Here is a 23,943-nt window from a genome sequence, read left to right on the forward strand (position 1 = left end):
GGTGGGGGGGCAGGAACGGACTGACCATTTGGAAACTCGAGCACTGCCCGAGGGCCCAGGGTCAGTAGGGGGTCCCATGAGATGCCCCTGGTACCTTTTTCATAGGCTTTTTTTGAGTTTGGGCAAGGACACAGGGGCCCCATTATCCCCTATTCCCCGGGGGGCCCCATGAGTTGTCAGTCCACCCCTGGGGGGGGTGTCCCAAAGGCCGGATAAGGGCAAGCAAGAGGCCACAGTTTGGAGACTACTGACCTAGAGGATGATAAAGGTAATATACTTTCTTTATTCCATGCTCTCTCAGGCTTCCTCCTCTTTGTGCGATCAGTTCCTCAAAGCCTCCAGTCGCAGCTCCCTGAATTCCAAAACAATGCAAGACAAGTCGTATATGGGAGATATGGAGAGATATACCTTTTTATTTTAATTTGCCCCAACATACAATTAAATTAAATATTAGATGGTGTCCCCCCCAATCCTGATTCACTGCTACTTATAGTAGCCCAACGCCAGACCTTCCTCCACCTCTGCGGATACAATACATCCAGGCCTACCAGGAATAGGCAAGAACATGACCTCCACCTATGTGACAATGCTGGGCCTTAAGGCCAATCCCGAGTCCTCAACACTTACCTGCCAAAAAAATATTTAGTACGTTTTATTTCTCATCCTTGACCATAAAAAATATATATACAAATCCCCATACATTTATATTCCATGTAAACACAGTGCCATGGACTATATATGACGTTATTGTACCTTGACTATTTATTTGTTTTAAAGGTGCGGCATTACCCAACTCTTGGAAATGTATTAAAGTGGAACTAAAGTTCTGCTATTATTCACTAGGATCAGGAAGGTTTTTGACTGCAAATGAGACATGTCTCTTCTGCACTTAAATATGCCTAACCCCTTGCCCTCAGTGATCCCTGCATTCGCAGCTCAGCTTACAGTGGTTGGCCCCATCCCTGTGTGCTGGAATGATGGCAGAATTGACATCATCCACCGTTGGCCAGGGGAGGACTGACCATCGGGCACGCGGGCACTCAGTAGGGGGCACCATGTGATACCCCTAGTACCTTTCCTAGGCTTTTTCATAGGCTTTTTTGGGTGTGCTTTGAGTGTAGGTGAGGACACAGGGGCCCCATGATCTCCTATTGCCCGGGGGCCCCATGAGTTGTCAGTCCGCCCCTGCTATCGGCCAGTGGCCGGCCCCAACCCTGTGTGTTGGAATGATGGCAGAATTGACATCATCCACCGTCGGCCAGGGGAGGACTGATCATCGGGCATGCGGGCACTCAGTAGGGGGCACCATGAGATACCCCTAGTACCTTTCCTAGGCTTTTTCATAGGCTTTTTTGGGTGTGCTTTGAGTGTGGGTGAGGACACAGGGGCCCCATGATCCCCTATAAGCCCCATGAGTTGTCAGTCCGCCCCTGCCATCGGCCAGTGGCCGGCCCCAACCCTGTGTGCTGGAATGATGGCAGAATTGACGTCATCCATCCTCGGCTAATGATGATGGCCGAAAACCAGCACACTGAAGAAGATGCCGACACCGGCAAGGGATGGGGCTGTCGGAAGGAAGGTAAGCATTTGCTGCCTTCAGTTCTACTTTAATATCATCTTTGAAGGCCCTCGTTGTCTTTTTTGTTCAAAATTAAGGTGTATCATATATGCAATTTTTTAGAGTTGAACCTGTGACCGAACATTGTCTCTGACCAGCACAGGATGGGTATCACAAAGAAGTTTCTGCTCCTCACTCTTTTTCAAGGTAAAGTAGATTCATGTTTTGAGGAAACTTGATTACCATAAATTTAGTACCTTAGTAATCAACTTATATTTTTATGTTTTTGGCCAGGACTTGTGTGTCAGAGGTGGGAGTTCCCTACTGAAATTGTTGGATTAATTGGATCCTGTGTGGAGATTCCCTGTACATTCCAGCCTCATAAGAGTTCCACGACAACCAGTACTGTTTGGTATTTATTTCAAACTATAGGATATCCTCAGGTGTTTAACAGTCAAAGAAGTTCTTCAGTAATAAAGGAATACAGAGGCAGAACCTCACGAGTACCTGGGAGTAATAGCTGTTCCCTGAGGATAGACCCTGTGAGAAGTGATGATGGTGAGGAATACTATTTCCCAGGAATAGCAGAAGATCAGGACACTAATGCTTGGTCAAAACAAGGCCAGAGGAGGCTACATCTTGATGTCACAGGTAAACGTTTCTTTATGGAGGGAGTGGGTAGGCTGCATAAGGCAGCACAGTTCAGGGTACGGGATTGTAGGTTGCCGTATGCAAGGGCGGACTGACCATTTGGAAACTCGGGCACTGACAGTAGGGGGGCCCCATGAGATGTCCCTGGTACCTTTTCATAGGCTTTTTTGAGTTTGGGCAAGGACACAGGGGCCCAGGGGTGGACTGACCATTTGGAAACTCGGGCACTGCCCGAGGGCCCGGGGTCAATAGGGGGCCCCGTGAGATGTCCCTGGTACCTTTTTCATAGGCTTTTTTGAGTTTGGGCAAGGACACAGGGGGCCTATGATCCCCTATTGCCCGGGGGCCCCATGAGTTGTGAGTCCGCCCCTGGCCATATGTTATATTTATTTGCATATACAGTATGTAAGCTGTTTGGATTTGAGCACAGGCATTTTCTTCAGTTCTTTTGCTAGAAGTGTCAGAATCTTTATTGCAGTTTCTGTAACTACTAAAGTGGTCATAAACAGAGGAAGTGATCAGATCTCAATAATGAGGGTTCAAACAGTAGTTAATGCGGGTCTCCGTGAATTTTGGACCCCACCCCAGAAAAATGAGAAGAGAGCTGTAGCAGTATGATGACCAGCAGGGCTGTGCTGCCAATGAGGTCAACTGAGATGGCCAACCCAGACAGCATGGTGTCATGGTGGGGTGACAACGAGCCTTGATGTCTATGTACTTTGTACTTAGTGCAGCTCAGTAATAGAGAAAATGATAAAAGCACAGGTTCAAAATTAATGAGCTCTCTGCCCAGGCAGTATGCCATTCACACAGGCAGCAGCAATGCCTGAGGCTCCACAGTGATGGTTCAGCATCAACAAGTGCAGTCCTGCTCTTCATTCAACCAAGGACAGATACTTTTACTCAGTTACACTGATCTTGCACTTTTAAAAGGCTCTGTGTCACTAAACTGACTGCCTGTGTGTATGCTAATGCCCCCAAAGTAGCCATCTTTACTACTGGAATGAAGGGTTATGGTCAGGGGCAGACTGACAACTCACAGGGCCCCCGGGCAATAGGGGATCATGGGGCCCCTGTGTCCTTGCCCAAACTCAAAAAAGCCTATGAAAAAGGTACCAGGGGCATCTCATGGGGCCCCCTACTGACCCTGGGCCCTCGGGCAGTGCCCGAGTTTCCAAATGGTCAGTCCGCCCCTGGTTATGATGGAGATCAAGCTGCAGAGGGGGTTTCTCCTGCACCTTTTATCCAACACCCCTGGTGGTGATGACAGGGAGTGTGAAGACACGAGGATCGGGATAGCAGGTAGTGCCAGCTGGAGTTTGCAGGAAGCAGTGACCATGGATCACCAGGCAGGGACCAGCAGCTGGAACACGGTGATACTTCCTTGGCAGGAGTGTAGCCAGGACACGACCCAAAAGGTCATCAAACAGCTGGGCAATGAAGTACAGGAACAACAGGCCTCTGTTGTTTTCCTGACACCAAGAGAAAAAAGGTGACGGTTGTGGGGGATGGGGTGGTTAGCTCCAGCACACAGCATCAGTCAGGCGTTCCAACTTTTTTGCAAGTTACTTTTTTATACTTTGAAGAATCTGAACTGAAAGCATTAAAGTGTTACTAAATCCACGACAGTACAATCAGTCTGTAGATGCAGTAAAGCATGCTTGGTATACTCCCTGTGGAACCTAAGGGGTTAATTCTCTGCATTGTGTAAAAAGGCTGTTTGATTCTGTCTGCTCTGATCTTCCCCTTCTTCCAGTGTCCCCCTCTTATCTCCTGATAAGACATAGTGTAGAGTCACTCTGCATGTGCTCAGTTTGGTGTGTATTGCTAGAGAGGCCTTTTTTTTTTCCTTGGGAGAGTGCATGTGATCAGCACAGAGCCAATCAGCACTATCCAGACAGTGGTGAAAGAAAACTCCTCCTACAAGCTTTAACCAGTGCTCTGCTGGACACTTTAAAGCAAGCCTCATTCATTTCTATTGCTATAAGCATTGTTGAGAAATTTGTCTTCAAATTCAACTGGTTGTCTTTGAGGATGAAATAATTCACAGTACAAGCAGCTAGAGAGGTTGGGGATGACATGTTTTAAAGCTCTTTTACTGTTTGCTTGGACACTGATAGAAGTCACAAGACTGCTCTATACTGCAGATGAGAAAAGATATTTAGCAGTTTATATTTACTAAAATAATTGCATTTCCATGTTGTGTGTACTGTGGGAGACCAGATATAGTGAATGCAGGGTCCGGGGAGACCAGATATAGTGAATGCAGGGTCCGGGGAGAGCGGATATAGTGAATGCAGGGTCCGGGGAGACCAGATATAGTGAATGCAGGATCCGGGGAGACCAGATATAGTGAATGCAGGGTATGGGGAGACCAGATATAGTGAATGCAGGGTCCAGGGAGACCTGATATAGTGAATGCAGGGTCCGGGGAGACCAGATATAGTGAATGCAGGGTCCAGGGAGACCAGATATAGTGAATGCAGGGTCCAGGGAGACCAGATATAGTGAATGCAGGGTCCGGGGAGAGCGGATATAGTGAATGCATGGTCCGGGGAGAGCGGATATAGTGAATGCAGGGTCCGGGGAGACCAGATATAATGAATGCAGGGTCCGGGGAGAGCCGATATAGTGAATGCAGGATCCGGGGAGACCATATATAGTGAATGCAGGGTCCGGGGAGAGCGGATATAGTGAATGCAGGGTTGAGGGAGAGCGGATATAGTGAATGTAGGGTCCGGAGAGACCAGATATAGTGAATGCAGGGTCTGGGGAGAGCGGATATAGTGAATGCGGGGTCCAGGGAGACCATATATAGTGAATGCAGGGTCCAGGGAGAGTGGATATAGTGAATGCAGGGTCCGGAGAGGCCAGATATAGTGAATGCAGGGTCCGGGGGGAGCGCATATAGTGAATGCAGGGTCTGGGGAGAGCAGATATAGTGAATGCAGGTTCCGGAGAGACCAGATATAGTGAATGCAGGGTCCAGGGAGAGTGGATATAGTGAATGCAGGGTCCGGGGAGAGCGGATATAATGAATTCAGGGTCCAGGGAGAGCGGATATAATGAATGCAGGGTCCGGGGAGACCAGATATAATGAATGCAGGGTCCAGGGAGACCAGATATAGTGAATGCACGGTCCGGGGAGACCAGATATAGTGAATGCAGGGTCCAGGGAGAGCGGATATAATGAATGCAGGGTCCGGGGAGACCGGATATAGTGAATGCAGGGTCCGGGGAGAGCGGATATAATGAATGCAGGGTCCGGGGAGACCAGATATAGTGAATGCAGGGTCCGGGGAGAGCGGATATAGTGAATGCAGGGTCCAGGGAGACCGGATATAGTGAATGCAGGGTCCAGGGAGAGCGGATATAGTGAATGCAGGGTCTGGGGAGACCGGGTATAGTGAATGCAGGGACCGGGGAGACCAGATACAGTGAATGCAGGGTCCGGGGAGAGTGGATGTAGTGAATGCAGGGTCCGGGGAGAGCGGATATAGTGAATGCAGGGTCCCAGGAGACCAGATATAGTGAATGCAGGTTCCGGGGAGACCAGATATAGTGAATGCAGGGTCCGGGGAGAGCGGATATAGTGAATGCAGGGTCCTGGGAGAGCGGATATAGTGAATGCAGGGTCCGGGGAGAGCAGATATAGTGAATGCAGGGTCCGAGGAGACCAGATATAGTGAATGCAGGGTCCGGAGAGAGCGGATATAGTGAATGCAGGGTCCGGGGAGAGCGGATATAGTGAATGCAGGGTCCGGGGAGACCAGATTTAGTGAATGCAGGGTTCGGGGAGAGCGGATATAGTGAATGCAGGGTCCGGGGAGAGCGGATATAATGAATGCAGGGTCCGGGGAGAGCGGATATAATGAATGCAGGGTCTGGGGAGACCAGATATAATGAATGCAGGGTCCGGGGAGAGCGGATATAGTGAATGCAGGGTCCGGGGAGAGCGGATATAGTGAATGCAGGGTCCGGGATTTAGTAACACTTTAACCTCACTTTAAGAACTTAACCATAATATTTTTCAGATACTCCAAACATGCCGGAACTTACTGGAAATGGAGAAATGATTGAAGGACGTCCTGAAATTGTTTTATGCTCTGTGGCGCACACATGTGGCTCCAATCCACCTTCTCTAAGGTTTAACAAACCTGGCCAAACCGAGAGACAATCTGAAGATCTATCTGGAGGAAAATGGAGAGAAAGATTAACAATCAGATATTTTCCTTCACACGAGGACGATAAAACACAAATTCAGTGCACAGCAACTTATTATAATGGGATAACATCACGCAGGGCAGGAAGACTGAACATCAGATGTATGTATTGCAGTCATTTAAAATTTATCTTTAAGCAGAAAATTTCCATTTATTGAACCCCGTGCTATTGGCAAGAAAATCATAATAGTAGATTGTAAAGTGTTACTTTGGGGAATTGGTGAGATATTCACTGTCTATTCCTGCACGTGCACCGAGTACAATTGCCAGCAGAGAATGTTTTGTGAAAGGCAGATTTACTCCATAATAAATACACTACTTGGTGTTACGGATTGAGGGCAAGTTTAGGATTTGGATAAAAGGAGTAAAAATTAAAGCAAAGCTCCACCCAAAAGGGGAAGTTCCGCTTTAAGGACTGATCCCTCACTCTCCATTAAGGACTGGCACCTTTGGGAAGCGGGGAGGAGTGGGTACCTGAAGTCGACAGGAACCTACTCTCACTTCTGGAATCGGAAGGTGTCCTCCCTCCTTCCCTGTAGTCTTTTGGGACACGTGACAGTTCCCAGAAGACTACAGGACCATTCATGAAGCGCAGCACTACTAGCGCATGCGCAGTGGCTACCCGGCTGCGAAGCTGCAAGCTGTCACAGCCGGGTGCCCATAGTGTGTGTTTGTCTCAATCCAGAGCACTAAGTGTCATTTCTGTCTGCTGCCTCCTTCCTCTGCTATCAGCATGAATCACTTCTGACTAGTTTTTCTGACACCAAGAGAAAAAAGGTGACGGTTTTGGGGGGTGGGGTGGAGGTGGGCTGCTTAGCTCCAGCACACAGCATCAGTCAGGCATTCCAGCTTTTTTTGCAAGTTACTTTCTAATACTTTGAAGAATCTGAACTGAAAGCATTTATGTGTCACTAAACCCACGACAGTAAAATCAGTCTGTAGATGCAGTAAAGCATGCTTGTTAGACTCACTGTGGAACTTAAGTGGTTAATCCTCCACATTGTGAAAAAAGGCTGTTTGATCCTGTCTTCTATGATCTTCCCCTTCTTCCAGTGTCCCCCTCTTATCTCCTGATAAGACGTAGTGTGGAGTCACTCTGCATGTGCTCAGTTTGGTGTGTATTGCTAGAGAGGCCTTTTTTTTTTCTTGGGAGAGTGCATGTGATCAGCACAGAGCCAATCAGCACTATCTAGACAGAGGTGAAAGAAAACTCCTCCTACAAGCTTTAACCAGTGCTCTGCTGGACACTTTAAAGCAAGCCTCATTCATTTCTATTGCTATAAGCATTGTGGAGAAATGTGTCTTCAAATTCAACTGGATGTCTTTGAGGATGAAATAATTCACAGTACAAGCAGCTAGAGAGGTTGGGGATGACATGTTTTAAAGCTCTTTTACTGTTTGCTTGGACACTGATAGAAGTCACAAGACTGCTCTATACTGCAGATGATCCTGTCTTCTCTGATCTTCCCCTTCTTCCAGTGTCCCCCTCTTATCTCCTGATAAGACGTAGTGTGGAGTCACTCTGCATGTGCTCAGTTTGGTGTGTATTGCTAGAGAGGCCTTTTTTTTTTCTTGGGAGAGTGCATGTGATCAGCACAGGGCCAATCAGCACTGTCCAGTGCTGAAGTGTTAAAATGCACCTGTGTCCAGACTATGGACATTAACTGCTGTCCTGCTTCCCTATAGCAGATATACTGCTACAGGTCGGCAGGGGTGCTCAAAATCACGTATATATAGTGGGAAGAACAGTGTACTGCTGTTTCTCCTCCTGTAGCTCTCTGAATTCCTTATGCAGCTGAGAACTGAGGGTTTGTGATTACTTAAAAAAGGGGTTAAAAAAAGGTATTTATAGTACTTTCTATATACACTCACTGGCCACTTTATTAGTTACACCTTGCTAGTACCGGGTTGGACCCGCTTTTGCCTTCAGAACTGCCTTCATTCTCCGTGGCATAGATTTAACAAGGTGTTGGAAACATTCCCCAAAGATTTTGGTCAATATTGACATGATAGCATCACACAATTGCTCCAGACTTGTCGATTGCACATCCATGAACCGTTGATACAAGGCAGAATGGGTCCACCACACCATGACACCACCACCACCAGCCTGAACCGTTGATACAAGGCAGGATGGGTCCACCACACCATGACACCACCAGCCTGAACCATTGATACAAGGCAGGATGGGTCCACCACACCATGACACCACCACCTCCAGCCTGAACCACTGATACAAGGCAGGATGGATCCACCACACCATGACACCACCAGCCTGAACCATTGATGGATGGATCCATGCTTTCATGTTGTTTACGCCAAATTCTGACTCTACCATCTGAATGTCGCAGCTGAAATCAAGACTCATCAGACCAGGCAACATTTTTCCAATCTTCTATTGTCCAATCTCGGTGAGCCTGTGCGAATTGTAGCCTCCGTTTCCTGTTCTTAGCTCACAGGAGTGGCACCCATGGTGGTCTTCTGCTGCTGTAGCCCATCTGTGTCAAGGTTGGACGTATTGTGCGTTCAGAGATGGTATTCTGCATACTTTGGTTGTAACGAGTGGTTATTTGAGTTACTGTTGCCTTTCTATCATCTCCAACCAGTGTCCCCATTCTCCTCTGACCTCTGACATCAACAAGGCGTTTTCCTCCACACAACTGCCGCTCACTGGATATTTTCTCTTTTTCGGACCATTCTCTGTAAACCCTAGAGATGGTTGTGTGTGAAAACCCCAGTAGATCAGCAGTTTTTGAAATCCTCAGACCAGCCCTCCTGGCACCAACAACTATGCCACGTTCAAAGCATTGAAAAGCATACTTTTTGTTGGACATAGGGACTTTCCAAGCACCACCATCAATCTTGGACATAAACACCATAATTCTTCTATTATGACTGACCAGTGACTAATATATTTCATGCCACGTACCAAGTCACCGAAATCCCAGTTCTTCCCCATTTCTGATGCTCAGTTTGAACGTCAGCAAGTCGTCTTCACCACGCCTAGATGCCTAAATGCATTGAGTTGCTGCCATGTGATTGGCTGATTAGCAATTTGTGTTACCAAGCGATTGAATAGGTGGACCTAATAAAGTGGCCGGTGATCCCGAACAATTATTACCCACATACTCTTTGCAGCAAAAATTAATATTACTAGATTATGAAACATGAATAATACCCCCTCAATCACTTCATTAATTATAGACCTTAACACCCAATGTCAAATGGAAAAACTATCCGCAATCAACACTTCCTCCTACCACAAATTTAATACCCAGTGGACCCGATGGCTAAATCACCCAAAATGTTTTCTACAACCCCGATGACATTTCAAGAGATGAAATCACATCCCATACCAAGACTGGTATCTCCTCAATTTCCCAGTTATATCCTTCCCCCCTCATTCCTATCCTCCCCCACCTCCCCTCCAATACCACCCCCCCATAACCCCCAAAATCTCATCACCAAAGTTCATCAAATACACACGAATACCTCTGATGTTATTGCTAAAACAAGACCAACACCTCATCCGTCCAAGAACGGAATTACAACAAAATGCTCAACCATATTTTGTCTATTGTAATATTGTATGACTGAACCATTTATCTTTTTCCTGTTTTTTCCTTGTGTACCCTTGAAAAACTCAATACAAATTATTGAAATATAAAGCGGCCGGTGAGGGTATATACACAAATGTTTTAAGCAGGCCATACATGGGTTGAAAACCAAAAACATCTTTCATTCTGTAATGTAATGGTGCCACCAATGATTTAGAAAATTGGTAATTTCTCACGAATTTTCCAGCATGCCCGATAAACGAAATGGGGAAGAACCACGAAAATCGTCCGGTGCCATTGCCCCACTAACAGAGCAAAAATTGGCCGATTATTCTTAGGTCGTTCGAAAATCGACCCATGTATGGCCAGCCTTACCTTTCTTTTCTACTTTCAACTGAATGGGTTGTGTTACAAGGTGAGCGTTTACATATACTTTAAGGAGTTAAAGAACACCGAAGGGTTATCGCACCTTTGGGCTGACAACGGTGACTCCTGTTGGGAATGCAACAGCATGTACTATAATGTACTATATAGTATTGTGTGTTAATATCACTTGACCAGTAGATGGCACTATACACTAAAGGTTACTAGTTGTGTATATCTGAAAACTTGTTGGTTCTTTTCTTCTTCTCTATCATCTTCAGGAAGTAATCTGTCTGCTGTTATCACTGTCTGATGAAATGTGCTCTGTATGTTTGTAACTTAAGCCACACAAGTAAAGTCATAGTTCTGCCTCATCACTACCAGTGTCTTCTATAACACATAACCAACAACTCCCTGGCTTCTTATTCCATTGTTTCAAAAGCCCCAGTAATACAATTTGCTCCTTACTAAATTGTGCCTTTAATGACCTCTCAGCATTTTCTGTGTATTTTAAATTGTAGAGAAGCCACCATTTGGGCTTTTAATGACAGCCGTAGTAGGGTACACCTAGAAATTGTGCGGAGAATATTTTATCATTGAAAGTCCTGAGAGAGTTAGGAAGTCAGCATGTCATGAAATTCATCAACAAGCAGGAGAAATGGAAATAACAAGAAAAAAAAAGTTTATAGTGGAATTGTCTTTTAAGCAAAAATATTCTCTTTATCACCAGATGCACCAAAAGACGTGACGGTCAGCTTACCCAACACGGAAGTGTTTTTGGAGGGTAAAGATGTGACTTTAACATGCTCCAGCAGATCTAACCCTCCTCCACTCAGATACGAATGGTACCACGGGAATGACAAAATTAAATTAAGAAATGAAGATCCACTAATCATAGTACTGAATGTCAGCAAAGACATGGGACCTTTTTTTTGTGCTGCAATAAATCAAGTTGGGAGAGGAGAATCACCACCAACACGGATACCTGTGCAATGTACGTATATCATAACCCAGCAGTACTAGGCGGCCCAAGAGGGTTTGGTCAAAATGAACGGTCAGATAGTTTTTGAAGTCACTTTATATTTAGATGAGTTTTTGGCCTCAAAACCCTTCACTGGAAACCACCAGGATGTTCCTCGGCTCCCAAAAAACAAGGTGACTTTAAGTATCTAAAGAAAAGTAAATGGGATATCTGATCTTTCGGTCAGCAATAGTGACTCCCTAACTTATTCTTTCATTGTTTTAACCTCCCTGGCGGTATGATTATTTCAGATTTTTGGTGCTGAAAGCGGTACCATTATTTTGCATGGAAATATGTAGTTTTTTTATTGTAGGCTGTAATTTTTAGGAATAACTCCCTGAAATCTGTCCGAACAAGAGTCTAGTAAACATCCCGGGTATGATAAAACTTGAAACACGAAATCATAAATTATAATTTAATAAATAATCATAAAAAATAACAATAATACATTTAATTCAATAATATAATCAAACCAAAAACACTGAAATTTGAAATAGAGCGCCAAGTTCGCACATCGCTGAGCAAAGTCGCAGAATCGTTTTCAGTGTCTGATGAGGACCAGTGCCATTAGTACAGTGTCAGTGTCAGTGCTTTTATTGGCATTGATCAATGCGTAAATATCACTGGGGATGTCAGTGACACCAAGTCAGTTCCCCCCCAGTATCAGAATGCCCGCCGCAGTCCCACTATAAGTCACTGATTGCCGCCATTACTAGTAAAAATAAAAAAATGTACAAAATTAAAAATCCCAGTATCTATACCGCCATTTTTAAACGCTATAACTTTCACGTAAACCAATTAATTTACACGTATTGGGATTTTTTTTTAGCAGAGACATGGAGCAGAATACATTTTGGCCTAAATTTATGACAAAATTTGATTTTTTTACATTTTTTTCCTGGACATGTTTAATAGCAAAAAGTCAAAAATATTGTTTTTTTTCCTCAAAATTGTCAGTCTTTTTTTTTAAAGCGCAAAAAATAAAAAACGCAAAGGCAATCAAATACCACCAAAAGAAAGCTCAATTCATGGAAAAAAAGGACGTTGGGTGCAGCATTGCATGACCGCGCAATTGTCAGCTAAAGTAATGCAGCTCCATAACGCAAAAAATGGCCTGGTCAGGAAGGGGGGGGGGGACTGTAAATCCTCTGGAGGGCGAGGGGTTAAGCAAAAAATATTCTCTTCTTCACCAGATGCACCAAAAGACGTGACGGTCAGCTTTTCCAAAAATGAAGAGATTTTGGAGGGTAGGGATGTGACTCTAACATGCTCCAGCAGATCTCACCCTCCTCCACTCAGATATGAATGGTACCGCGGGAACAGCAAAATGAAGTTAAACTCTCGAGAGGAGAAGTTCAGAGTATTGAATATCAGCAAAGACACGGAACCCTATTATTGTGTTGCAATAAATAATCTTGGGAGAGGAGAATCACCACCAATAGAGATATCTGTGCAATGTATGTATATCATATCTCGGCAATAATCGAGACAAACCTTTAGATTGTAATGTATGATTTTTCAACGCATTTTATGTATTTTGTAGATGCTGCTACTGGAGTTCAAGTTGTTGCGCATCATCCAGCAGAGGGAGCCGCTGAGCTAAAGTGCACTTTTATGAGCAGCAACCCCAAAGTGACTCGTTACACCTGGATCAAGGATGGAGATAGCCTAATAAATAAAACCGAACAGATCCTGGTATTAGACAGCGATGGAGATAAATCTGGCTCATACTCCTGCATTGCTCACAACACAGCTGGAAGCTCCACCTCCGCAGAGCTGGTATTTACAGGTCAGGAATAAAATTAATTTTTATATTGCTGTCAGGAATGGACTTGCCAATAATGGTGGGACTCACCTGCCTTGTGGGCTGCAGCACCAGGGCTGGCCAGCGGGTGCTCTCAGCAATCAGAGACTCACCCCTGCAATCAGCCAAACACCTGAAGCTGATTGCGGGGGTTGTATTTAAGGAATGGCCAGACTCACAGTCAGGGCCTTGGTGTGTGTTTTTCCATGGGCCCCTGTACCTTGTATCCTGTATTCCTGTTCCTGTTCCTGTCTGACTTGTTGCCGACCCTGCCTGATCCTGACCTCTGCTGACTTCTCCTGCTTGATCCCTGGCTTGTGACCCTGACCATTCTCTGCCTGACCCTCTGCACCGCGCTGCCCGTGAGTTACTGAACCCAGCTTGTGACCCCGACCACTCTCCCGCCTGTTCCTGGTACTCCATTTGCCCGTTTGCTACTGACCTGGCCTGCCTGACTATTCTTTGTATTGTATGTATTGTTATCGGTGGGTGGTTTGGTTTGGTTTGTTTGCACTGTGTTTATGTTTAGTTTTGCATTGCGGTTTGTATTGTTAGTCTTAATAAATTATATTGTTTATACCATATCTGAAGCCTGCGTTTCCCTGTGTCAGTCCACACACCTCTGGTCATACCTGGAGCCCTGACAATTGCATACAATTTTAGGAAAATCTTTTACATTTTTACAGCTATGTCTTTTTATCCCTACCTAAAAAAAATGTTTTTTGCAAAGCACGCTAGCAATCCTGTTCATCCTGTACTAAAAATCACCTGCATTTTGAACCCTAGGCTTTAGGGACCCTGCATACTAGTCAATGACAAGATCACTATGCAGAGCACAAACTGTATGTGAATGCTTCTTTGTTTCGCTCCGTCACTCCTCAGAATGCATAGAAGGCATGAAGGTAAAAAGCCTTTAGAACCACTTTAAGGGTTAATGAATGACAGATAGAAGCTGATTGGTTGTCATGCACAGCTGCTCCAAATTCTAGCTGCTCTTTTCTTATTAAGTTTCCCTCACTGGACCCAGCCGATTTGATGGGCTGAGTACCATGTGATTGCTGTGATTGGTCATCACAGCAATCAAATTGTACTATTTCAAGTTACCATCCAAAATTTGCTGAAATTTTATTGAATCCATTTTTCCTTCTACTCGTGAGATGTTCCCTGTTCCACTGGCTGCAACACAACCCCAAAGCATGATTGATCCAACCCCATGCTTAACAGTTGGACAGAGGTTCTTTTCATTCAATGCTGTGCCCCTTCTTCTCCAAACGTACCTTTGCTCATTCCGGCCAAAAAGTTCAATTTTAAGATCATCGGTCCACAGAACTTGTTTCCAAAATGCATGAGGCTTGTCTATATGTTCATTTGCAAAGTTCAAACGATGATTTTTGTGGTGAGGACGTAGAAGAGGTTTTCTTCTGATGACTCTTCCATGAAGACCATATTTGTACAAGTATCTCTTTATAGTGGAATAGTGTACCACAACTCCAGTGTCTGCCAGATCTTTCTGGAGGGATCGTACAGTCAAACGTGGGTTTTGAATTGTTTTTCTCACAATCCTGCGAGCTGTTCTGTCTGATATTTTTCTTGGTCTTCCAGATCTTGCTTTAACTTCCACTGTTCCTGATGACTGCCATTTCTTAATTACATTCCGAACAGAGGATATTGACATCTGAAAACGCTTTGCTATCTTCTTATAGCCTTCTCCAGCTTTGTGAGCGCCAACTATTTTCAGTTTCAGTTTTCTAGACAACTGCTTAGAAGAACCCATGGTGCTGATTGTTGGGGCAAGGTCAGATGAGTCTGGGCATTTAAAACCTTTGAGATTGACATCACCTGGTCTTCCCAGACGATGATTGAGAACAATCCATGACACTGGCAGGTCTCAGCTTTGCAAAGGGGGCAGTGCATGCTATAAATTCTGCAGGGTGCCCAAATTTTTGCAGATGCCATTTTTTTGTTTTCTGTTATTTTGAAAGTGTAAATGATGGAAAAAAAATCTAAATTTTGTTGACATATTATAAGAATGTCTAATCTGTAATTGGATGCCTTTTGGAGATTTTTCCATCTTTCCTCGGCTTATTTATGCACATTAATACAAATTTTTAGCTGGGGTGCCCAAACTTTCGATCCCCACTGTACAGTGCTGATCCTTCCCCTTCCCTTACAGGGGAAGGAGAAAGATTAGTACTTATGCATGGGCACAGAATGAATGGATCAGCTGCTGCAGCTGAGAGATAGGTCTGCAGACAGGATGTGCCTGTGCGTGGTATGCAAGCCCTTCTGGGATTTAGATGTTTACTGGGTAGTTGGCTCAAGCCAAGGTCAGGTACAAGGTGGGAATCAGAGCAGTAGTCAGATGGGATAGCCGAGGTCATTTACAGAGGAGTGAGAGAGAGAGAGAGAGAGAGAGAGAGAGAGAGAGAGAGAGAGAGAGAGAGAGAGAGAGTATCTGTAAGCCAAGCCGAGGTCAGATCAGGGGTAAATCAGAGTAGACAGGTCCAGGAGCAAGCCGAGTCGGTAACAGGAAATCACAGGTCAGGATCACAGGAACCAGGAGCAGGGCACGGGGAGCTAGAGATCATCCAGTAACTTGAGGAAGTGATGAGCCTCCTTATGAAGACCGTCTGGCACCAGACTGAGGCTGATGTGTACTTCTGCGGCCATGTAGAGTACTGGCAGAAATTCTAGATCTTGCAGAACTTCTGCCGTGGACAGGACCCTGACATTATTATTCTTTCTGTTGCAGGGAAACAGGGCCTTTTTTTTCCCCTTTCAACCCCCTTCTTTCTTATACACACTTCTACTTACTACTACACAACTGTGGGTTCCTTTAACATGAACTGTAATGGGAGGTCAATCCAGTGTATGAATAACTTCCCCCGCCCCCACCCAGAAGTCTACTATATTTTGTTGGATTTCGTTGTTTTATTTTCTATGTGACATTGCTCAGTATCTGAGCATTTGTTGTACCTACTAAAGCTCTCATCATTTTCTTCTGCATAGACAATCCATCCAATTCAAATTTGGCTGAAGACCGTGCTAATTTACCACTGATCTTGGGGGTTTTGGCTGGAGTCATCCTTCTGCTTTTTCTTGTGATGATTGTCTTCTTTTATACAAGGTAAGGCAGAAAAGTCACCCTAAGGAAACCATAGCCAGTTTTTGGTCTCAGACAGTTTTAGTTAAAGTGCAAAATGATATTCTAAGAATTGAGCGTTCCAACCAAGATTGTTAGGTCCAGTTGATTTTATATTTCCAAAATGGGAGTCAGTGGAGTAACTGATGCATTTCAGGTCTCACTAGTCCATCAGGGCTAATGAGAAAAATGGTTCGAAGGAGTGTCATCTCATATCCTTCTTTGTTGTCCTCAACTGGTTATGCCTGGAATGAAGGCCCAACTATTGCTCAGTTTTTGGTCTCAGACAGTTTTAGTTACAGTGCCAAATGGTATTCTAAGAATTGAGAGTGTCAACCAAGATTGTTAGGTCCAGTTGATTCTATATTTCCAAAATGGGAGTCAGTGGAGTAACTGATGCATTTCAGGCTTCACTAGTCCATCAGGGCTAATGAGAAAAATGGTTTGAAGGAGTGTCATCTCATATCCTTCTTTGTTGTCCTCAACCGGTTATGCCTGGGATGAAGGCCCAACTATTGCTCAGTTTTCTCCAACCCATAACACCTCCAAAATGTTTCAGTGTGCTCACAATAACACTTTAAAGGCTTGGTTATACCTGCGTTGCTCTTCTAAGAGCAACCTGTAGAGAATTACTTCTTTTAAAGAGCGGTGCAGGCACAGCCGATGTGATACTGGCGCCTCTTGAATGCCCAAATGGGCGAGAGAAGTGCAAGCTTACTTGGCCAACAAGATGTCTATGATTAAATAATGTAATTTCTTTGTTTGTCCTTATGGATTGTATTGAGTTTGGTTCTGTTTTCTCATTTCGGTAGGGGAAAAAGAAAGCCAACTGCTCCATTATCTCCAATACCTGGTGAAATTCGTTCTGATTTTCCAGTGAGTATAGTTGATGTAATCCTTGCTTGTCTTAGTGTGTTTACTTGGATCTTTATTGAAGTGAAGGCCTAGATCTGGCCAAGCTTTTCCCATTCTGCAGTGGTTCATTCCTCTTGGTCCATTGATGTCACAAGCTATCTTTGCCCTCTTCTTCCTTCCAACGGGAGGCAGATCCTAAATGCTTCAAAGAGCAAAGCCATGTAATTGAATGCAAAAGAAAAACAAAAAGAGGGCGCACCGGCCTAGTGCATTATCTTTTAAAATATTTATTGAAAGAATAAAAAAGTAGGTATCATACTCATAATGGACATATAAAACACAGGCACATCACAATGAACAAGGTGTTCAATCCATATAGCATCTGGCTGACGCGTTTCTAGGACTCTAGCCAGAGGTTGGCTCTGAGTAAGAGACTGAGTCCTCAAAATGCGTCAGTCAGTTGGTCATCCAGGGTTCCATCGTTGCTGTATGGATTGAAGTTCAGTGACTTTGGACTACCCCAGTCCATTGAGGGCAGCAAGCAGTGCATATTGCAGAACATTTGCATTGTCATCCTAGCCTCTTCTGAGTCTATCCCCAGCGCAGGAGTAAAGTATTTGCTGTGTTTGATCAAAGCCATGTAATGCCATAATTTCCCCCCTGCATCATTCCTCCCTTGAGTTCAGGACCGGGACAGAGCATTTATGCCAATGGTGTATTTAGGTTTTGTGCTGCCCTAGGCAACACAAAAATTGGGGGCCCCTCGCCGCAGAAAGAGCCTGATATTGACCAAGAGCACCCCATCCATCCGAACCTTCCACTACCACTGCCCCCCATACACCAGCCACCATCCCCTATGGCGAGAGAGAGAAAGACACTCACCTTCACAGGTCCGGACATCCCCAGGAACGAGTACACCATCATGAAACCCGCAGCATCTCTCAGAACCCAACAGGTCCCCATGCCGCCTGCGTCCCTTCTTCCGTCCTTTTTTCCAAGGGGCAGTGCTGCCCCCCCTGAAAAATGCTGCCCTAGGCAAATGCCTTGTTTGCCTTGTGGTAAATACACCCCTGATTTATGCCCTGGACTGACAAGAAGTGGTTTGAATGGTATTAGGCATCGATCAACCCAGAAGAGGAGCGAAGATCCGTAGTTGGCTGGGAAAGCTTAGTTGGAGATGCTTTTTCATTTTCAGAGGTTGTTGGCTGAACAATATTATCTTAACCTCTTCATGCCGGCCGAATGCAAATGTGCGGCCTCCCGGAGTCTGGGCCTGGACGCCGAGCGGCCGCACATTTGCGTTCTATTAAAAAAGAACATATGTGCTCAGAGCGCACGCGCTCCCAGCACACATGTCTGGTACGCACGGAAAGGTCCCGATCTCCTCTTTCGTTCAGGACCTTTCCCAATCATGTCACCGCCATGATGGCGCGTCATGGCGGTCACATAAACCTAAACCCCGCCCCACCTCCTGGCTTCTGAAACCCTTAAAGGGCCGGGAGGTAACGGTGCAAACGGGTTAAGATGTCCAAACTAGACAAGGGCTTTAAAGGTAATGGAAAGTTCTGGATGTGTGTGGAAGGGTTAGACCCTCTATCAAATTTTTATTTCCTATCTGAGCCCTTGCTGGGGAAATTTACCATCTCTATTTGTCCTGGTGTCCATTGTCACCAAGACAGAAGGTGATGGGAAATCCTACATTTTAGAGGTGTCAGGAGAGCAAGGTGTGAAGTGAAATCTTCCATTGAGAACATCTTTTCCTGTAAGACCATCAGATCAGAACTCCCCTCATTTTGGAGAGATTTCCTCTCACTACCTGTTGCTTCTCCAGGGTGGGAAGCAGGAGCAGACTGACCATTTGAGCACCCGGGCACTATCCGAGGGCCCGGGGTCAGTAGGGGGCCCCATGAAATTCCCCTGGTACCTTTTATAGGCTTTTTTGGGTGTGCTTTGAGTGTGACCAAGGACACAGGGGCCCCATGATCCCCTATTGCCCGGGGGCCCCATGAGTTGTCAGTCCGCCCCTGGTGGGAAGTGAAGGGAAATGTACCCAGCAGGACAAAGACAGGAAAAAAAATAAACTGGCAAAGGTTTTAAAGTGGTTGTTAAGGCTCAAGGCTTTTTACCTTCATGCATAAAGGTAAAAAACCTTTTGTGTGCAGTACCCCCCTCCCCAGCCTCCCCTAATACTTACATGAGTCCCCTCTCGACCCAGTGATGTCCATGAGAGCCTCAGCTCTCCAGGGACTCTCACTCCTAATTGGCTATGGCTGCAGTGGGAGCCATTGGCTGTCAATAACAGTCAGTGAGACTATCAGGAGAGGGAGGGGGCGGGGCCAAGCCATGGCTCTGTGTGTGAATGGACACGCAGAGCTACAGCTTTGGTGCACACCTGCTTGGGTGCCCCCAGATCAAGCTGCTTGCTCTGGGGGCACTAAGCAAGAGGGAGGGGCCAGGAGCGCCAATGGGGGACCCAAAAAGAGGAGGATTCGGGCTTCTCTGTGCAAAACCACCACACAGAGCAGGTCAGAATAATGTATTTGTTATTTTTTTTCTTAAAAAAATAAGAATTTAATATTGCTTTAACTCTTCCCGCTCCAAATACAAACATTATTTGGCTTTTCATACACTTTAAAATATCAGTTGAAAAAAATAAATAAATAAAATTATATATATATATATATATATATACAGTATATACAGTGGGGATCGAAAGTTTGGGCACCCCAGCTAAAAATTTGTATTAATGTGCATAAAGAAGCCAAGGAAAGATGAAAAAATCTCCAAAAGGCTTCAAATTACAGATTAGACATTCTTATAATATGTCAACAAAAGTTAGATTGTATTTCCATTATTTACACTTTCAAAATAACAGAAAACAAAAAAATGGCGTCTGCAAAAGTTTGGGCACCCTGCAGAATTTATAGCATGCACTGGAGATTTCCATCTTTCCTTGGCTTCTTTCTGCACATTAATACAAATTTTTAGCTGGGGTGCCCAAACTTTCGATCCCCACTGTATATGATGGAGGTATTGCACAACAACTAGAAGACAGGATCCCACCTGTCGAAGCAGCTAGAGGCTCCAAACGCGTAGCCTGTGATTACAGCTATCCCCTTTCGGTCCTCTGTGTTCGTCCTGTGACGTCACATCCGTCCATGCGTTACGTGCTGGTTGGCTGGGTAATTTCCTGCTCTACTTCAGATTGCCTCCCTGAACCAACTTCCAGCACTATCATCGGACTCTGGCGGTCCCTGTGGGATGGAGAGGAGAGAACCCCCTCCTTGGATATGTAGCTATGTCTACATTCTCACCGTGCTTCATTAAAGTTGAACCCAATACTGCACTTAGTGGCGCCACCTTTTTCCCTCTCTTCCTTCTTACAACAATCTCTGTGCACACTGTCTAAAATTTGTGTTCATTTATTTTATTTCATTTTTATTTAATTCAGAACATAAGAGACCAAGATAAAACATTAGTGCAAGAACACCAGTATGGAAACATCCACATGAAACCAAAGGTCCATCCAAGGTCCCTGCGATCACCGTAAGTTTCTCTTACCATACTTCTCTTTGTATTAGATGTTCTTAGGAAGCTCCACCAGGATCCCAACTTCCTACGGTGTGTAAAGAAAAAAGCTGAAAATCCCATTACAAATATAATCTTGTTCTGGTTTCAGGTATTCATCTCGTGTGTCCAGGGAACAAAGCTACGCCATCTATAGCAATGAAGAGGTAAGGCTTTGTGTGCTGAGGTGCCCACATGGAAGAAAAATATATTTGAAATATATTTTTAAAATATTCTTCTCCAATATATTGACATATATATGAAATGCTACAATTTTGGCCGTATTCAATATATTTCAAAATATTTATACATATATATATACTGTATGCTGAAATGCGTTTTTATTACAATATGAAAAATATTTTTAAAAATACATTTTCAAATATACTGTATGTCTTTAAAAATAAAAATCTACATTTTTGGAATGCATTTACAAATATATGTAAACATATATGTTAAAATGACTCTCTAAAATTATTTCTAACAATTATAGTAAGATGCCAGGATCCTGATAACATTGTTTCTTTTAAAGCATAGTGCATTTTATGTGATTGCATATCTTAAATTCTTTTCGTGGTTCGGGGAGACCAGATATAGTGAATGCAGGGTCCAGGGAGACCAGATATAGTGAATGCGGGGTCCGGGGAGACCGGATATAGTGAATGCAGGGTCCGGGGAGAGCGGATATAGTGAATGCAGGGTCCGGGGAGACCGGATATAGTGAATGCAGGGTCCGGGGAGACCAGATATAGTGAATACCGGGTCTGGGGAGACCAGATATAGTGAATGCAAGGTCTGGGGAGACCAGATATAGTGAATGCAGGGTCCAGGGAGAGTGGATATAGTGAATGCAGGGTCCGGGGAGACCAGATATAGTGAATGCAGTGTCCAGGGAGAGCGGATATAGTGAATGCAGGGTCTGGGGAGACCAGATATAGTGAATGCAGCGTCCGGGGAGAGCGGATATAGTGAATGCAGGGTCTTGGGAGACCGGATATAGTGAATGCAGGGTCCGGGGAGACCAGATATAATGAATGCAGGGTCCGGGGAGAGCGGATATAGTGAATGCAGGGTCCGGGGAGACCAGATATAGTGAATGCAGGGTCCGGGGAGACCAGATATAGTGAATGCAGACTCCAGGGAGACCAGATATAGTGAATGCAGGGTCCAGGGAGACCAGATATAGTGAATGCAGGGTCCAGGGAGACCAGATATAGTGAATGCAGAGTCCGGGGAGACCAGATATAATGAATGCAGGGTCCGGGGAGACTGGATATAGTGAATGCAGGGCCTGGGGAAAGCGGATATATTGAATGCAGGGTCCGGGGAGACTGGATATAGTGAATGCAGGGTCTGGGGAGAGCGGATATAGTAAATGCAGGGTCCGGGGAGACCAGATATAGTGAATGCAGGGTCTGGGGAGACCAGATATAGTGAATGCAGGGTCTGGGGAGAGCAGATATAGTGAATGCAGGGTCTGAGGAGACCAGATATAGTGAATGCAGGGTCCGGGGAGAGTGCATATAGTGAATGCAGGGTCCGGGGAGACCAGATATAGTGAATGCAGGGTCCGGGGAGACCGGATATAGTGAATGCAGGGTCCGGGGAGAGCAGATATAGTGAATGCAGGGTCCGGGGAGACCAGATATAGTGAATGCAGGGTCTGGGGAGACCAGATATAGTGAATGCAGGATCCTGGGAGACCAGATATAGTGAATGCAGGGTCCGCGGAGACCAGATATAGTGAATGCAGGGTCCGGGGAGAGCGGATATAGTGAATGCAGGGTCTGGGCAGACCAGATATAGTGAATACAGGGTCCGGGGAGAGCGGATATAGTGAATGCAGGGTCCGGGGAGAGCGGATATAGTGAATGAAGGGTCTGGGGAGACCAGATATAGTGAATGCAGGGTCCGGGGAGAGCGGATATAGTGAATGCAGGGTCCGTGGAGAGCGGATATAGTGAATGCAGGGTCCTGGGAGAGCGGATATAGTGAATGCAGGGTCCAGGGAGACTGGATATAGTGAATGCAGGGTTCGGGGAGACCAGATATAGTGAATGCAGGGTCTGGGGAGACCAGAAATAGTGAATGCAGGGTCCGGGGAGACCACATATAGTGAATGCAGGGTCCAGGGAGACCAGATATAGTGAATCTAGGGTCCGGGGAGACCTGATATAGTGAATGCAGGGTCCGGGGAGACCAGATATAGTGAATGCAGGGTCCGGGGAGACCAGATATAGTGAATGCAGGGTCTGGGGAGACCAGATATAGTGAATGCAGGGTCCAGGGAGAGCGGATATAGTGAATGCAGGGTCCTGGGAGACCGGATATAGTGAATTCAGGGTCCTGGGAGACCGGATATAGTGAATGCAGGGTCCTGGGAGACCGGATATAGTGAATGCAGGGTCCTGTGTTTAGTAACACTTTAATATAACACCAATTAACACGCTAAGCTAAATGCTAATTTTGTTTGTAAGGCCTTTTCTCTGTTTTGATGTACAAATTTGATATCAATCTAGCATTACACAGTATTAGGATCAGGTGGATATAGTATAACTGATCAATTGCAAAAACCATGACCATCTTCCCATTTTTCTGAACAGTTTATACAAGCAGAAACAGATATTGAATATTCCACGATCGCACACCCCTCCAATGGAAGAAGGCAAGATGTAATCGATGGTGATGGCTACGGAGAAAATGTCAATTATGCGTCAATAAAACATTAGCGAATCCACAAAAATGATTCTTTCTTAAGGAGAGAATGGGCGGGATCATTTATATAACACATGCAATATATACTGTATATAGACTGTACAGATGTTGCCACTTTTGTTTCTAACTTTGTAACAATTTTCTATATTTTTGTAATTATTAAGTCAATATAATACAAACATAGAAAACACATTTCTGGATATTTTTTTGAACATGCTGTATTTAAAATTTAGAGCATACAGTAATGCCATCTGATAAAATTGGTACCATGCGTCTCACTGAACTACTGCTTGCAAGAAATCGTCTTCCCAATAAAATTTTTATTTTTTTTTATTATTTTTAAAATCTGATTTATTTCCCTGAATCCTGACCTTGATATTACACACAGAGGTGTCCCTAGGGTTGGTGTCACCCGGTGCGGTAACACATGGTGACACCCCCTCCGACGATCCCCGCAGAATGGATCGAATCTGCGGATTGAGCCTAA

At 45.0% G+C, this 23,943-nt stretch overlaps 1 protein-coding gene across 2 annotated transcripts; it reads left to right on the top strand.

The window, feature by feature from the left end:
• Positions 1-1,681: 1,681 nt before the first annotated feature.
• On the top strand, positions 1,682-23,646 carry LOC149432756 (B-cell receptor CD22-like). 2 transcript variants are annotated; one of them, XM_089665004.1, is made up of 11 exons: positions 1,682-1,765; positions 1,853-2,209; positions 6,244-6,534; positions 11,083-11,346; positions 12,567-12,830; positions 12,917-13,162; positions 16,187-16,304; positions 17,132-17,195; positions 20,626-20,720; positions 20,854-20,908; positions 23,345-23,646. In XM_089665004.1, the coding sequence occupies exons 1-11, from the start codon at positions 1,723-1,725 to the stop codon at positions 23,468-23,470; spliced, it is 1,923 nt and encodes a 640-aa protein (XP_089521130.1). In that variant the 5' UTR covers positions 1,682-1,722; the 3' UTR covers positions 23,471-23,646. The 2 variants fall into 2 exon arrangements, with proteins under 2 accessions (XP_089521130.1, XP_089521131.1); XM_089665005.1 differs by lacking the exon at positions 12,567-12,830.
• The last annotated feature ends 297 nt before the right edge of the window (positions 23,647-23,943 follow it).

Source organism: Staurois parvus, unplaced genomic scaffold, assembly GCF_062004578.1.
Source record: "Staurois parvus isolate SC_StPar_1 unplaced genomic scaffold, SC_StPar_1.0 ptg002113l, whole genome shotgun sequence".
Classification (NCBI taxonomy): domain Eukaryota; kingdom Metazoa; phylum Chordata; class Amphibia; order Anura; family Ranidae; genus Staurois; species Staurois parvus.

What these genes read in the sequence shown, in the direction of transcription:
- LOC149432756 (XM_089665004.1), top strand. Translation starts at nt 1,723, where the DNA reads ATGGGTATCACAAAGAAGTTTCTGCTCCTCACTCTTTTTCAAG. An exon ending in CGCAGAGCTGGTATTTACAG is followed by an intron (nt 13,163 to 16,186) that starts GTCAGGAATAAA and finishes TCTTCTGCATAG; the next exon opens with ACAATCCATCCAATTCAAAT. An exon ending in ATTGTCTTCTTTTATACAAG is followed by an intron (nt 16,305 to 17,131) that starts GTAAGGCAGAAA and finishes TCATTTCGGTAG; the next exon opens with GGGAAAAAGAAAGCCAACTG.